This window comes from Siniperca chuatsi, linkage group LG19 (genome assembly GCF_020085105.1).
Source record: "Siniperca chuatsi isolate FFG_IHB_CAS linkage group LG19, ASM2008510v1, whole genome shotgun sequence".
NCBI classification, from domain to species: domain Eukaryota; kingdom Metazoa; phylum Chordata; class Actinopteri; order Centrarchiformes; family Sinipercidae; genus Siniperca; species Siniperca chuatsi.
The window spans coordinates 15,157,395-15,172,424 of NC_058060.1; the positions used below are offsets into that span (position 1 = coordinate 15,157,395).

General features: G+C 40.1%; 2 protein-coding genes across 7 annotated transcripts; one reads left to right on the forward strand and one right to left on the reverse strand.

Annotated features, from left to right (window-relative positions):
- Positions 1-187: 187 nt before the first annotated feature.
- On the reverse strand, positions 188-5,860 carry mtfr1 (mitochondrial fission regulator 1). 3 transcript variants are annotated; one of them, XM_044175649.1, is made up of 8 exons: positions 5,676-5,860; positions 4,564-4,670; positions 4,096-4,194; positions 3,211-3,344; positions 2,848-3,086; positions 2,424-2,673; positions 1,969-2,149; positions 188-1,739 (listed from the first exon to the last, which is right to left on the reverse strand). In XM_044175649.1, exons 2-8 carry the CDS (start codon positions 4,597-4,599, stop codon positions 1,692-1,694), a joined length of 987 nt encoding a protein of 328 aa, XP_044031584.1. In that variant the 5' UTR covers positions 4,600-4,670; positions 5,676-5,860; the 3' UTR covers positions 188-1,691. The 3 variants fall into 3 exon arrangements, with proteins under 3 accessions (XP_044031584.1, XP_044031586.1, XP_044031585.1); XM_044175651.1 differs by having other exon boundaries at positions 2,848-3,083; positions 5,676-5,856; XM_044175650.1 differs by lacking the exon at positions 5,676-5,860 and adding an exon at positions 5,149-5,360.
- A 164-nt stretch (positions 5,861-6,024) lies between these two features.
- Positions 6,025-14,670, forward strand: armc1 (armadillo repeat containing 1). Of its 4 annotated transcripts, none has more exons than XM_044175653.1 (7): positions 6,025-6,368; positions 7,161-7,369; positions 8,086-8,177; positions 10,095-10,287; positions 10,882-10,998; positions 11,566-11,640; positions 12,309-14,670. In XM_044175653.1, the coding sequence occupies exons 2-7, from the start codon at positions 7,208-7,210 to the stop codon at positions 12,498-12,500; spliced, it is 831 nt and encodes a 276-aa protein (XP_044031588.1). In that variant the 5' UTR covers positions 6,025-6,368; positions 7,161-7,207; the 3' UTR covers positions 12,501-14,670. The 4 variants fall into 4 exon arrangements, with proteins under 4 accessions (XP_044031588.1, XP_044031589.1, XP_044031590.1 ...); XM_044175654.1 differs by having other exon boundaries at positions 6,025-6,279; positions 7,158-7,369; XM_044175655.1 differs by having other exon boundaries at positions 6,025-6,279.
- The last annotated feature ends 360 nt before the right edge of the window (positions 14,671-15,030 follow it).

A 15,030-nucleotide genomic window follows, 5' to 3' on the forward strand; every position in this document is an offset into this window, starting at 1 on the left:
CAGTTAAAGCATTTTGTCTAATACTATCATTGATTTACACTATTTCTGCTAATGTCTCCTTCAAATTAAATTTTATTCATCGCAGCTTTGCCTTCACTTTTGACTGATCCTAACTATTTAAGAGCAATTTAATGAGGGCCTTTCATTGGGTTAAAAATTAACCATGACAAACATGCACCAAAGCAAGTCTGGCAGACCATAAACTTTTATTTAGAGATTTCACAATTGAAGTTGACAATTTTTATGGAAGACAACTTTTCTACAAATCTTGAATAGTACATTTAAATCACTCAAATTACTACTGACACACCCAGTCCACCTTCACTTATAAAAAGGTAATACTAGTTGAGTTGTCTTGAAGCAGCAACTACACTGGCATAGTGAACAGAATTGGAAACCATGTGTAATCAGTCACTTTGAAGAAAATACTGCCAAAAACCTCACATGACCCCAAGGAGTCAGTTAAGTTCTGAGACACAAACTGAGGCATAAAAATGTGATGATTGCTGGCACAAAAGCACAATTTATACCTTTGGGATACTGATAACAATGGGTGCCTTACGAACCATGATGAAAATATGTTTTTAATACAGAGCTAACTACAACAATGCAGTATTTCTATAGAGATGATGTTGAACTGTGAGTTTTAAGTTCTCGGAAAGTGTTCTGAGATACGACAAAGGTACTGATAAAGCAACAAAACATTGTACTTGTACCGTCATTAACCTAGAAATATGACCTTTACTTAATAGATACAGTATCTGTTTTCCTCACTATTTAAGCAAAATTCTAAATGGTAAATAGAAAAGGAAAAAGAGATGCGAAAATGTAATTTTTGGCATTGAAAGAGAGTCTCGCACAGCATCACTGGAATGTGTTTGGCTCTTAAACGCTGATCTTTCTAAAGAAATAAATAATGTCAACTAAAACTGGGATGCATAAATTTGAACCAGCAAAAGACATAAAAGCCCGGGCAAGACTGGCAACTGGGATACAACTTAGAGGTTCAACAGATAATGTACAAAATTGTTTAAAACCCAACTGTAATTAATAACGGACAAATCTACAACATAATTACCTGTGTTAAAATATTAATTATCTACTTAAACCACAACATAAATAGAAGGATCCAAGTCATAAATTAGTCTACAAGTCATTTTACATATATAAACAATACAGCACAATATTCCACAAGTAAGAAAGTGCTCCCTTTCCTCTGTGGTAGAAGAACTCTTCAGCTTTCACAGACTCCTTAAAAATGGGAATGCAACTAACGATGATATGTGCAACAAGTTTAACAAAAACCTAAGTAATGATTGAACAATAAAACCAATTACACTTAATGATTCTGTAGTGGTGTAGTAGTGTGTTTAAACATGCCCTTGTGCCTCTGACACACTCAGGACTGTGACAAGCAGAAATTTGGACTATTCATCACAAAAACAAAAAGACATTCAGGTAAACAAAAATAAATCATGTTTGTATAACAGAAAGCTAATATTATAAGTTATAAAAGTGCAAAAACAGATTATCAAGATGGTCATCGGATGAGATGATACTTGGAGCAGACTGTCATCTAGTTCAGGCAGAATCCCTTGTTCTTCCACAAAAACAGTTGATATTGAAAAGGGTTGATAAGGCACTTCTAAGTGTGCATGGTACATCCGGACCTCGAGTTCAGAATCACCTGTTCAGAACAACTTCCTTTTTCCAGTTTGTTTCAACATGTGCTGCCCAAACTGTGAAACAGACAGAAAATAGAATAAAGTACATGACACCATGCAAACTACTTAGACGAGATCAGTCAAAGTACATACACTTAATTCCATATATGGTGTTATTCAAATTATTATCTACAAACAGTCTACCTAAGTTGAAAATGGTCCACTGAGGATGAATTAATGGCAGATTATGTGGCGTTTGTGGCTTGTTTTGGATAATAGTGATAAATACAGTAACATCTCTCACCAAAGGGGTTTCGGTTTGAGGTTTCACGTCTAGAACAGGATGTTTAAAATCCTCCTTGTCTTCTCGTTCACTGTTGTGTCGATAACGATGGGCAAACTTGCGTTTCAGGGCCTCAGCGATAAGAGCTGCAGCATCTGCTGGCTCGTTGGACTTCACTTTGGCATCACCTTCCACTGGACGACTACGAAATATACAGTTAACAAGAGCAATTAAGGTGCATTCAGATATTATATACTAAAAAATTAGGCAAAGAAAGCTTGAGTTGAATCTGTGGTTCTGTTGACTGTAACACTACACTTGATTACAGTAACGTACAGAGACAAGACCAAAAACAACTACTGTTAGCTGGGATAAACATCTATTAACTTCCAAAAACACTTTAGTCTTCATATTTGATCACTTCCAAATGTATCTGAATATATTTTCATTGATTCACTATTTAAGTAGAGACCTACCTTTTGACTGATCGCAACTTGACTTTGCTCATGTCTTTCAGGACATCAAGCATGCTCGGGATTTCTGCTGGCCTTGAATCCAAAACTGTCTGGCCGCCTGTCCTCATGCCCCTGCGCTCCTTTATCAAGTCAATGGCAGAAAATGTCCGCTGGAGACTTGAGGGGGGTAGGGGTGGCGGTGGTGGTGGTGGTGGAGGGGGAGGCAGCGTGCCAGATGGAGGGGGGGGTGGAGGTATCCCTGCGGTAGCAGCTGAAGCAAAACAAAGAAAAATCTTAAAGCTGTGTAACATGTGAAATTCTGCTGCCATCTAGAGGAAAATGTATGTTACTACAGTGGAGCAAATAGAGGAAAACAAATCCCTCCATGCGTTTCACACCATACGGAGAGAGATATGCCTATGTTTTTGAAGGCTGTGTAAGATACCTGGCTGTGCGCACTTTTCCTGAGCCAGTACGATTTGTGCTATCTGAGCTCTGAGTTTGGCAAGTTCGGTCTCAAGTGCACTGATCTTCTGAATGGCCTCATCATTAGCGACTGTTGGCCCCTGGGGGTCCGGAGTCCCCTGATGCAGGCTTGGTAGTGACCTCTGGCGGGTTAAGGGTTTTCTCTGAGGATGAGGCCGGCAGGCTCGAAACACGAATCCTGGTGGGATCCCTGACCTGCTTAATGAGGCAGAATCACCTTTTTCAAGACACTACTCACTGGAAAAGTCTGTAAATTCTTACACATGAAACTGCAATTCTCCTCTAGAAGATGTTAGCTGACAGATCACTATCCCGCTCTCACCTGGATCTGCCAAAGAAGTCTTCGTCATCCTCCTCATCCCTGTCTATCCAGGCGATATCAGCCAGAGAGGCCACCAAACCGTTCTGGCTCCTGGTGCCAATCAGGACACCAGCGTCCTCATTGTATGGATAAAGCTGTTAGAGAGAGAACAGCCATATTCAACATTTAGACAAAACAAACCTCAGAAAAGCATACCAGACAAGAGCACACACCCGAACACATTATAACACTGCATTTCAACAACTAATTAAAGGAAGTAATTCTGTAAAAATTAGGAAATGAGGGCAGTTCAGAGGGAGGGGTGTGGAAGGGATCTATATGCTGTTAATGAAAGGTTCAGCTAGGTCAGAAGGTAGCTCAGTAGATCTTACATCAGCTCAAGGTTTTTGTAAGTTGCTGAACAAACTGACCTAAAGCAGACATACTGCATTCCTCATAGCTAGAGGGGGTAGCTGGAGAAAGAAGAAAAGAAGAAAAGAGAAAGCACAGTATTGAAGGAGTCAGAAAAGTTAAGAAAAGAACTTCAGTTTTCAAAATTACATGCCACTGAATTGAAATATCTCAAATGCTGATTTGTTAACAGTTTCAAAACTTCTGAACACAGTCAGTGCTTTAATGATAAGAACATATCTCCATTATAGTGACTTCATCCAGTCTGTTTATGGTTCATAAATGAAAACAGTCAGACAAGCAGAGGTAAACAAAAGCTGAAGAGGGTGTGTGATTTGTCGTCACATGGCTGTGACTCCAACAGTTGGAAGAGGAAACAGGCCTATATCATGTGTGACAAATTCAAAAAACATCATAAGACGGACAAGACTGACAGGTCTGTCTGTTAAATGACACAACACTATAGAAATTATGATCCCGGTAACCTTCCCTCACCTGAAAATGAACCCTGGGGCAGGGTTTAAGAGGAAGACTAGTAGCTATCCTCCTCACAATACTTCTTGAGGACCCATAGGGTTTGGCTGATCCAAAAGCCTGCAAAACAAAAGATGAAACACACAATTTACATCACAAATGAAAGAAAAAGAAAAAAGAAAGGGAAAAAAAAGAAAGAGCCAAATTATGTTGATTACAATTAATGTATTAATTAACTAAATGCAGTCTACACAAGCTGCATTTGAGTGGAAACACCAGCAGATTTCAGTAGTCTATGGCTGGTACTTCTCAGATCTTGCAACTGAGAGACCTTAACAATGGGCTTTCAGATGAGAGCCAGAGAAAGGTACAACAAGGTGGTGTTTCATGGTCGGTGTAAGACTATGAAATCAAATTTTGAGATGTATGGAAAAAGTACATTTATAAGACACTTATTGAGTCAGACATCAAACACGGATTGTCACATACCAGGTCCATTTCGATCTGTGCATGGTCTTTACTCATTTCTGTTTGTGTGTTTCACAAGGGCAGATGGACATGCCCCAACACCAAGGGCATCATCACCAAATGGTCATCTAGAAGAAAACACAAAACAAGAGTGAGAAAATCAGGTTGAATCACCTAGCAACACAAAACTTAAAACCAACAATGACTTCCTGAGGAGCTTTATGCCTCTACAGTGTATACCAGTGTTGCTCCAGTACAATACATTGACATACATTCTGTATTAGGCTTGAGTGGCATTGGCCTAGATTAACTTTGAAAAGCAATATAGTTATATGTCCAATATTATCATTGCTGCCAATAATTAATTGGTTAAGGAATTAGAATTTCTCCATCCATTTTCCCTACACGTGGGGCATGTAATACAGTCAAAGTAGCAACAAAGTAAATAAAATTAGTATGATCTGAACTTTTATTTTAGCAATAGCACTAAATGCTAATTGCTCAGTGTAGAAAAACACACACGACACTAGGTAGCTGTAAGATTAACAAAAAATGCAAAAACAAAAGATGTAGCTTATTATAGTTGTCAATAATAGTTAACGTTACCATTTCCATTTGTGTTGTTTGTTTTGCGATTTTACGTGTGGCCTGGCTGCTGTAACACATCAGTTTATCACAGATTAATGAAGTTACGTTCTCAACGTTAAGGCACTCTATTTTCTATTTAATCTAACGTATATATCCTTACAGCGAACGTTTTCAAGCTACTCTCTAACCTTATCGCCGTTTTATTTTTAAGAGTTCATAACTTAAATAAGGACACCAAGAAACGTGTAAACGTGAGTCAGCCGCAGTTCTGTGACAGATGTTAGCTGATATCATGCCTGCGACAGGCTAATGTGTTAGCTAAGCTAAATTAAACGGGTGAATCTTAACTTTAGCGGGCTAACTGATGCTAACAACGATAGCGGGCTAGCTAACTCCAGCCAACTTTAACAACCGCTGACAATTTAATTAGGATATGTCGAAGACACGCACAATTCTAGTTACCTCTAAAGCACCATAGCCAACTACATGTGTTAATATTATATTCGAAGATCGGTTGTGTGTGTGTGACTTTGAAATAAACTTACCGAGACTGACGCTGGTTGACAACTTTGTAATTTTTTCCACCTTGTAAACCGCCGGACATCTACTGTAGGAGGTGACTAATGTGGGAAGACTCATGGAATACATTTTGAGCCAATTGGATTACACAGATTACAACGGACAGGTTGTGACCATGGAACGCCACCATTGGTTATTCATATTGACTGACTGACAAAACCACCAACTAGTTTTGACCTTTAAAAGAAAACTATCTGATGATTGGCCTTTATATCAGTCGATCAAAGTTTACTGTCCAATCATATGCAAGGAACTCTGAGTATGTTCGTTATAGTTTCCTATATTTCCCGGCGGTGCTGTGTCCGGGTAAAACTGCTGGGATCCTTGTGGAAAACTGGGATATCCTGAATCACAAAACAGCCGTACCCATTGATGTGCCACAAAACCTAAACACTGTGCACAGCTGCTAACTAAAGAAACATAGTAAAGAAAGAGGCGCAGGCCTAGCGTTAGTGTAATTATTTTGTTACAGTTGTTTAAGTGGCGTCTGAACTTAGCTGTTTCTTGTTACGTCGTTTTTGTATCTGTTGTAACTGGAGTCTTTTACTTTTACTGAAAACTGACAAAAAGGTATGCTGTAGTTAATTGTCAAGTACGTTAGCTAACGTTAGCCTAGCTTAGCTGCCGAATCGCCTCTGTACCACAGGACGTGATTTGAGGTGAGGTTGGGGGTCGTACTGTAGAAAGTGTCTTTGGCAAAAACGAGTATTTGTGTTTTGGTTAACGGAAATTACTTGATTGTGTTAGAAGGAAAGCATGGGATTAAACCGCATTAAAATTTACCTACTGAAGCATGCTAAGCTATTTGTTCTTTCATGTGATAACTACAGTTTTATCAATGCATATCAGTAAAATCAGTAACTTTACAAGAGTCATTAATCAGTCAGATTGTATAGCACCACATTTCAAAGGTTATTGCTGATATAAATCCCCAGAAACTTCAACAAACAGTAAAACGTGGTCTAAGGCAATGGGAAAGTTAAATAGTTAGGGCATACCACCGACACTAACATTATTCTGCACCAAGTTAGTAAAAAAACAGTAAAAATAGATTGAAAGATAGATTTTGAGATTACTTGTTATATACATAAAACGTATTTGTATTAGTGTTGCAACGATTTGTAGATTAATTGATTCACAGAAAATTATTTGTAAACCGCTTTGACAATCAATTAATGTTCTTGCCATTTATTAAGATAAAAACCCAAACATTTACTCCAGCCTCGCAAATGTGAAGATTTGCTCCATGTCTCTGTTTTGTATTATTGCAAATTTACTATCTTTGGGCTTTTTACCGGTAGTCAGAAAAATAGGCAATTTGAAGCTGTCACCTTGGACTATGAATCTACAGGTTAATTGATTATTAAATAATAATTACCTCTAACCCTTATTTGTATAATGTAAGCTCCCTGATTTAAGCTACCTCATCTTTTTTTCTTTTTTTCCAGTAGAGTGAAGAGGTTGGTTTGATGCGCTTGACGTCAAGACAAGAGGCACCATGAGTGCGGAGATGGATGCACTGACTGTGGTGAACCAGCTGCGAGATCTTGCTGCAGACCCCCTGAACCGAAGAGCCATAGTTGAAGACCAAGGTTGTCTGCCAGGTCTCATCCTTTTTTTGGACCACCCCAACCCACAGATCGTCTACTCGGCACTATTGGTAAAGAGCATCTAGTTATTTACATTTTCTTTGTGTTCACATATAAGACTATTCACATCACAGATAGTTACTGTTGCATAAAGGAAAACTATAAAGTTTGATTACACAGTGCTGATTATTCAGTACCACCATACAAAGAGAGAAATTAATTATTCAAACATTCTAGTTGAAATATCTACAGCAGCTGTTTAGATTAAATTAGTCTTGGTTGAATTACCAGTTGAGCTCCCCTCTGGTTCTGTAATTTAGGTGTTTTCTGCTCATGTCATATTTTGTCCCCCCCTGCTGTCCAGCAGTGTCAGAGCAGGTTTCAGTGACGGTCTAAAGGCCATTTCTCCCACCACTGTGTCCCAGTCACCGTCACAAGCTGACATCTGGTGGCATTAATAGCTGTATATTTAAAAACACTGTACAATGGTGACATCTGCTGTCTGTTTTGTAGTGTAAACACAATACAAAGTCTTTGATATAGCAACCTGTCCCCACTTCCATCACGACCCTTTTGCACAGTACATGACTTGTATTGAGAGTACACATCTAAGTGGCTTTATGTAAGAGCTGCTCCTTGACGGTAGTGCATGTGTATTTATATTGGTTATGTAATGTTTTACCATTGCACATGCTCACCCATTTTAAAAGCTCTCTCTCTTATGATATCACAAAGGGTCAGTCAGCTTTTAGCGCTGGATAGATAACGGTTGCCCTTGTCCTTGCAGGCCGTGCGCTACCTGGCAGAATGTCGAGCCAACAGGGAGAAGATGAAGGGCGAGCTGGGCATGATGCTGAGTTTGCAGAATGTCATGCAGAAGCAAGTCCCTGTCATCACCTCTCTCTCTCTCTCTCTCTCTCTCTCTCTCTCTCTCTCTCTCTCTCTCTCTCTCTCTCACACACACACACACACACACACACACACACACGCTCACTGTGCACTTTTTTTTTACATAAAACCTTAACCTAGGATTTCTTTTGTTTTGCACAGACAATGTGTGCCTGTCTGCAAATTTTCCAGGAAGGATGCTGTCCTTCCATTTGCCATGTCAGCATAAATGTGATTAAAGTTGAATTAGAATAGGGTAGTAAACAGTTAAATTGCTGTTTCTGCATGTCATAGATTTAATGCATCTTGCCACCTCTCTACAATTTCTTGATGAGTCCACTTGCGTGTTTTTATTGATGTGAGCTTATATTTGCTATTATTTTGTCATGGAGTTGGCAGGTTATTTTGCAGAAGTGGATCATTTTCCACACATGGTATATTTTGATCATGTGTCTTTGTTACTTGTTTTTAGTCTTGTATCATTTGTAGATCATCTTTTCTAGAAGCATTACACGCAATTTATTCTATAATTTCCTTAAAGAGTATGATGAACACACTCTGGTCACCCATGTAGTGTCGTATGCAGGTCTGGTTTGAGACAGATAACTGACCCGAGGGTCTGTGGCAATTTTACAATGTGACTGCTGTTCATCATTAGCACCCTGATAGGAATAGCCCAATGTTCAAGTGGCCGGCTGTAGCTTGTAGGATTTAGTCCCCCCCGCTTCTTCTCTTCCTCTGGCAATGCTCTTGCTTGCCCTGGGGTAAGCCAGTCACTTCAGCTAGTCAGGGGTGGCATCAAGAGGAGCCCTGCAGCAACAGCAGCAGCTTTCCCTGCTCGCAGTCCAGTCGATCTGACTTTCGGTAGAGGTCGATCATAGCTGGACAGAGTGGGAACACATGGCTGAGGGGGAGCGTCCAGCATAGTTGCACCACCAAACAGGTGTGAATACCATTTTTATTCCGTCAACACATTAAGATCCAAAGCTCAAGAAGATGTTGCCTCTTATTCAAATCCTAAAAGTGATGAATAGATAAATACATTTATTGAAGAAAGTGTTTGGCTTGCTGGAAGGATGACAGGCTTCCATAAAGCCGGAGTAGGAATGTGTCGCACAGCGCCGGGGAGCACCAGGCTCCCAGAGGGTAGCCATTCCAGACAGCTGATGTCGTATGTGGTTACTATAGAAGGAGTGATGACTTGGTGACATATAAAGCAGTATAGCCTGCAGGGGTATCTCATGATCCCTCACAAAATATCAACTGCAACTGACCTTATGTGGCTTCTTCAAGGAAAGCTGCTGCCCACTAAAATATTATGCTCTGCTATGGATTTTTTGCTAAAATGGCAGTAACAACATGACCGAAGTGCAGAATAGGCTTAATTAGCATGAGTGTTGTGTGATGGATAGCAGCACTGTCTTTTGGTACACTAAATGATTGTGCAAAGAATATTGGGCTTAACAGACTCAAACATTTACAGTATTTCTGAATTTATTGAAAGTTTAGGTGGTAATATGGCTGTCACTGGCCCCCTGTGGCAGCAGCAGAGTTCTAAGTCTCCAGCGTCAGACCAGGAAGGACATGGTCAGATTCAGGCCACATCCATTGGTGCTTACAAAATAAGAGCTTAATGAATTTATTTGACTTTTCTGCCTTTGCATGGGTATTCCTATCTTGCCTCTCAACAGAAATATTTTGGCGCAGTAGTATGGCCATTTAAAAGTGCACAAGATTCAATTTACCTATTCTTAACATCAATTATACCTACATTCAACTGCATTCCACCTTTTAGTATTGTTACAGAGGTACTTCCAAATACACTATGTCAACACAACAGATCATTTTCAATTCTCTTTTTCTTTCATGATTGTCTCCCTCTCCCTTTTTTACTCTCTCTCACCAAAGGAGTACATCACCTGGGGAGACCAAACTGCTGGCCTCTGAGATCTACGAGATTTTGCAGTCAGCTGGTAAAGAAGAGGCCGAACAGGCCGAGGCAGCAGCCGCCTCCTGTCAGCGTAAAGCCCACTTCTTCCTGGGCTCCAACAACAAGAGGGCCAAAACTGTGGTGCTGCACATTGATGGACTGGATGACCCTGTAAGTGTTCAGAGTGCATTCAGGACTCAACATGACGTACTGGCACGCATCTATCATGCTCAGACACACCAGACATCTGTTGATGCACAAAAATCTCTTTTTAGGGCATCGTGTTTGCTGCTGTCATTATCACAGTGTTGTCAGTGCATCTTAGCGGTGTCTATCTGGCACAGGATAGGGGGGTGGAGGGGTCAGGTTGTAAATGTCAGCCATTGAACAGCAGGACGTTGAGATTGAACCTGAATGCTGCTCTGCAGGAAGCTTGCACCTAGCCAGATTACATTACAGTAGACAGACGGCCTCTGGTGGGCTGCATCGCTATCACTACAGCAGAAACACACAACACTGTGGCAGCTGGAAACCATAGTTATGAAAACTGTATTTCTCAATAGCATGTTGGATGTAGCAATTTATTGTTTTATAATATATTTTTATGCCCACATTTGACCCTATTAAACTGTAGCTGATTTTGCATCAACCACATTTGAAATCTTATACTTTATAATATACCACAATCATTTCTTTGTGACATGTTGGCCTTGTTGTTTCACACATCTACTCATACCTTTTCATCTGTTTCCTGTCTGTTGTCAGACTCGAAGGAGCCTTTGTGAGGAGGCGTTGCTGAAGATTCGAGGGGTCATCAGCTTCACCTTCCAGATGGCTGTCAAGAGATGTGTGGTCAGGATCCGTTCCGACCTCAAAGCTGAGGTAAGTGTCTGTTCGGACGCCATCTGTCCAGTTTCAGTTTCTGGAATAAACACCACTTTATCAGGATCTGTCCTGATTGATTACTAAACAAAATATTGTTTCCACATGTGTCTAAGCCTGCAATCCAAATTTCACTGTGACCTATTGATTGCTGTTCTGTTGCCTGTTTTGATTATATTAAAAGTGGGACTATCTGCTCCCTTCAGTCACTGCAAAATATTAACTTTATTACTGGTATTTAAAACTGGCAAGTAATTGTCATCTTTAATCAGCCTGGATTGCCTGAAATTGATGTAAATGTACTCTTAACAAAGCATACATATACTGTAACCATTTGGTTGGATGTCTAGGGCATAACGTAGCAAAAGCACCAAAGGCAAAAATTGCCCAATACAGGAAAGCTGACTAGTATGTTTTCAGCCTGTGTTGAGAGCAGCATTGTCATTGTTGCTGCAGTATTTAGCATTAACATTTAATTGACCACAAGTATTTTGTTCATGTTGGAGCTGAAGACAGAAATATGAACAATCACAAATGAAAACAGAAGTGGGCTTTTTTCCACCACAGGCGTTGGGCACAGCAATCAATTCCACCAAAGTAATGACGGCTCAGCAGGTGGTGAAGACAGAGGACGGAGGAGAGGTAAGGACAGCTGAAAGACAGATATGAGAGAGAAAACAACTGTAGGATCTCTATTGATTACCTTAAATTTGCTGTACATACTTTTTTTTTTTAACCTAGAACAATTCAGTTGATAGATCAGTATGCTCACTGTATGTTGTGTGTATCTCTGTACAGGGAGCGTAGCCGCCCTTGCCTGTGGCTGAGACTTATTCACACTGACATGATTAGCTAGTCACATCTCTGCCTCAGCCTGTAGGCTAGTTTCTTTTTGCCAAACACATGACCAGTCCTAGCTGCACCTTTTACAGCAGTGTATTCCCAATTTGGAGCTTGTACCCAAACTGTATAGAGAACTGCTAACTTTTAACAAAATATGAGAAGTGTTTGTTTTCCAATAATGTGTTGCTCAAATAATTTAAAATAATTGGCAAAGGCTACATTAATAGTCATATATAATGTGGCCAGCAGGGGTCAGACCTGGCTCAGTGATGTAGTCTGACTCCTAATGATGATGATTATTTGGCTCTATAGTCTTAACAGTTGTGCTTTACGTTAATCCTGGAATATTTTTTTAAAATTATTTTTATTTTGGACAAATTCCATGCTTCGTGTTAATACAAACACAAATTATTCTCTTAGCATTTTTTCTTTGTTAAAATAAATATTTCTCTTCTGTCTTTGTGCAGCTGATGGTGCCATTCCAGGAGGACTCGGCGGTGCTGGTAGAGGAGAACACAGACATCCCAGACTACCTGCCTGAGGAGGAGACTCCATCCCAGGAGCAGGACAAGGCTGTCACACGCGTAGGCTCCATCACAGACGGCATGGGCTGGCTCAGCACGGCCGCCAACTTCCTGACGCGCTCCTTTTACTGGTGACCACTTCCTGTGTTTCTCTCTCTCTGCTCCCTGTTTTCTCTAAAGTACCATCCAGCTGCAGCCTTAGCGTCTCTCAGCCTTGTCCCGGACTAAGCCCTGCCTCACGGCCCTACACTAGTCTAGAGTACCCTCTGCAAAGCCCACAGAGCCTGGCCACGTGTGTGCAACAAGTGCTGGACTGCTGAGTGGAACCTACAATAACTTTAACTTGTGTATATATTGAGCTACAAATCCCACTACTGGCTGTGTGTGCACAACTATATACTAGCTGCATATGTATCTCACAAGATATAGCCAGAGGACTTTAAATCAGCCAAAACCAAATAACATTCTGGAAATGTATATCGCTGCGTTGACAGTGTTGACATATGGCAGGCATATTTAATTGTTCTGAGGCTGATTTTGAATACCTTGAAAATTGGGAGTTCCTTTTTTTTAGTGTGCATGATTTTTGGTTGCTTTCCTCCTGGTGTCTATTTTCAGTCATTTTCCTTTTACTATATATATTTTTTTCCATATTTTTCATTCTTTAGTTTCCTAATTAAGCTGATCTTTTTTCTTCCCTCTTTCGGTTTTATTAGCATGCTATGAGTCTTTTGTGCCAATCTTTCCTGATGCCTAGATCTGTGATTTTTGTGTGTGCCTTTTTGACATTTTACTTTAATATTAGTTTTTCATCATTCATTCGAATGATTTGAGAGCTCTGAGCATGTAAGATGTAATGTTTGTGGTGGAGCACCAGCTCCGCCAGCTTTTAGCTCACTGAGGGACGCCACTTAAGTCAAAATAGAAACTTAGACACCAGCAAGACTCAGCCCATTCAGCCACTGGCTCACATGTATTAGACTGTTTGTTGCATACTGAAAGAAGAACTGATTAGCTAGTTGGCTGATTAATATACCACTCTTGACTGCGTTTAGTTGTTTCTGTCACAAAACAGGACTTCTCTGATGATGATATAATGCAGGAAAAAATCTAATGTGAGTTCTACAGTGGCGGAGAATTAACTGACAGCTCCTTGTGTTATTTGCACAGACTTTAGGCTACCTCTGCTTTCAGCCCTCTATCTCACCTGTAGTTTTAGTAAAACCCTAGATCTGCATGTTGAAGGCAAACCTGTTAGCTGCCTGCTTGTCAAATACTTACCTGTTACCTGGACTCCCACCGACATTTTTACAGTATTGTAGCCCCACCTGTTCAGTTAAATTTTCAGTTTAGCCAGGAGTGTCCTTAAAGCAAAGATCACGTTGGTGCACGCTCACGCACACATACAGAGGACTCACTAATGCTGTCATATGAGCAGTAGTGGTATACTGGAACAAGGGTGTGGTTATGTACATTTTGTAAATGGTGCCTCATTTCCTAAAATCTCAGACCTTACATGTGAAGGAAAATTTTGTTCTGTTTTTGTAATACTGATTTGCATTTTTAATGTCACAAAATAGGATAAGAGGTTGTAGCAGCTAATGCTAATGCTCTTTGCAAGTTTTTTCCTTTTCTTTAGCCCTTACAACCCCAATGACTCACACCAGGTTTAATTATTATCTTCTCTGACTTGTGTGAGTGTCATTAACAATTATTATATACAATGCTGACCAGGCGACTTTTATTGTTCTGATGGTGCGGAGACGTCACAGTTGGTTGAGGTCAAATACATAGAGGACTGACACAGAATGACCTGAATAATTTGAATTGATGGTGGCTATTCTCTGGAAAAGCAATAATATTTTTTGCATTAAATGTTGTGATTATAAATCTGCATCATCCTTCAAAATAATGTTTTCACATTAAAGGTATTAGTTAAAAGTTAGGGGCATCATCAGTATTTTCTTCTTTATTTGTCCATTTTGCACAGAATTAACCTCTTAAATGGCATCATGTAATTTCATTTTTAATTTTAAATTTGATGTCTCAGCTCACACTGCAAAGAAATACTTGAACATCGTTCCTTAGAACTGTCCTTATGTGTTGATCAAAGTGTAAATTTCCCTTAAATGTTAGATTAACCACATCTGTAAGGTTGACAAAACACAAACTCAAAAATGTAACTTCATGTGAACAGACTTCATGTGTCTGTCATCAAATGTAATATAATGTAATGCAGATCTTAAAACTGTAGATTCCCATACATTGTTAATGCAAATGATGATAAACTTAAAATTTAAATTTGTCTGGTGCTTTTTATTTTTATCAGAATGTTTTGGCTGCTTTTACTGAATATGATAAGATGGCCTTGACCTATCATTTCCCAGTATTATACTCATGATGCTCTTCATGGCATGTGCAGTGGTCACACCAGTGCTCCAGACCTTACTTTGTCATATCAAATTGCTGAAGGCAGCAACCATTCTTAGCAAAGAAAGGGAAAATTCAGTTTTCTTTACTGGTGCATAAGTGAGGTGCCCCAGGGCGATCCCGTGGTCTGCCCACCACCTCCCCCAGCCTCGGTGCTGGTAGGCAGGCAGAGGCAGCAGCCAGCCCCAGCTGGAGGCCCTGGAGCCACTGCTGATGCTGATGCTGATGCTGATGC

Coding starts and splice junctions, on each gene's coding strand:
- mtfr1 (XM_044175649.1), bottom strand. CDS start 4,599: ATGAGTAAAGACCATGCACAGATCGAAATGGACCTG. Junction 3,087..3,210: donor GACTTCTTTGGCAGATCCAG/GTGAGAGCGGGA, acceptor TGCCTCATTAAG/CAGGTCAGGGATCCCACCAG. Junction 1,740..1,968: donor CTCAAACCGAAACCCCTTTG/GTGAGAGATGTT, acceptor TCTGTTTCACAG/TTTGGGCAGCACATGTTGAA.
- armc1 (XM_044175653.1), top strand. CDS start 7,208: ATGAGTGCGGAGATGGATGCACTGACTGTGGTGAACCAGCTGCGAGAT. Junction 7,370..8,085: donor TCGTCTACTCGGCACTATTG/GTAAAGAGCATC, acceptor TTGTCCTTGCAG/GCCGTGCGCTACCTGGCAGA. Junction 8,178..10,094: donor TTGCAGAATGTCATGCAGAA/GCAAGTCCCTGT, acceptor CTCTCACCAAAG/GAGTACATCACCTGGGGAGA.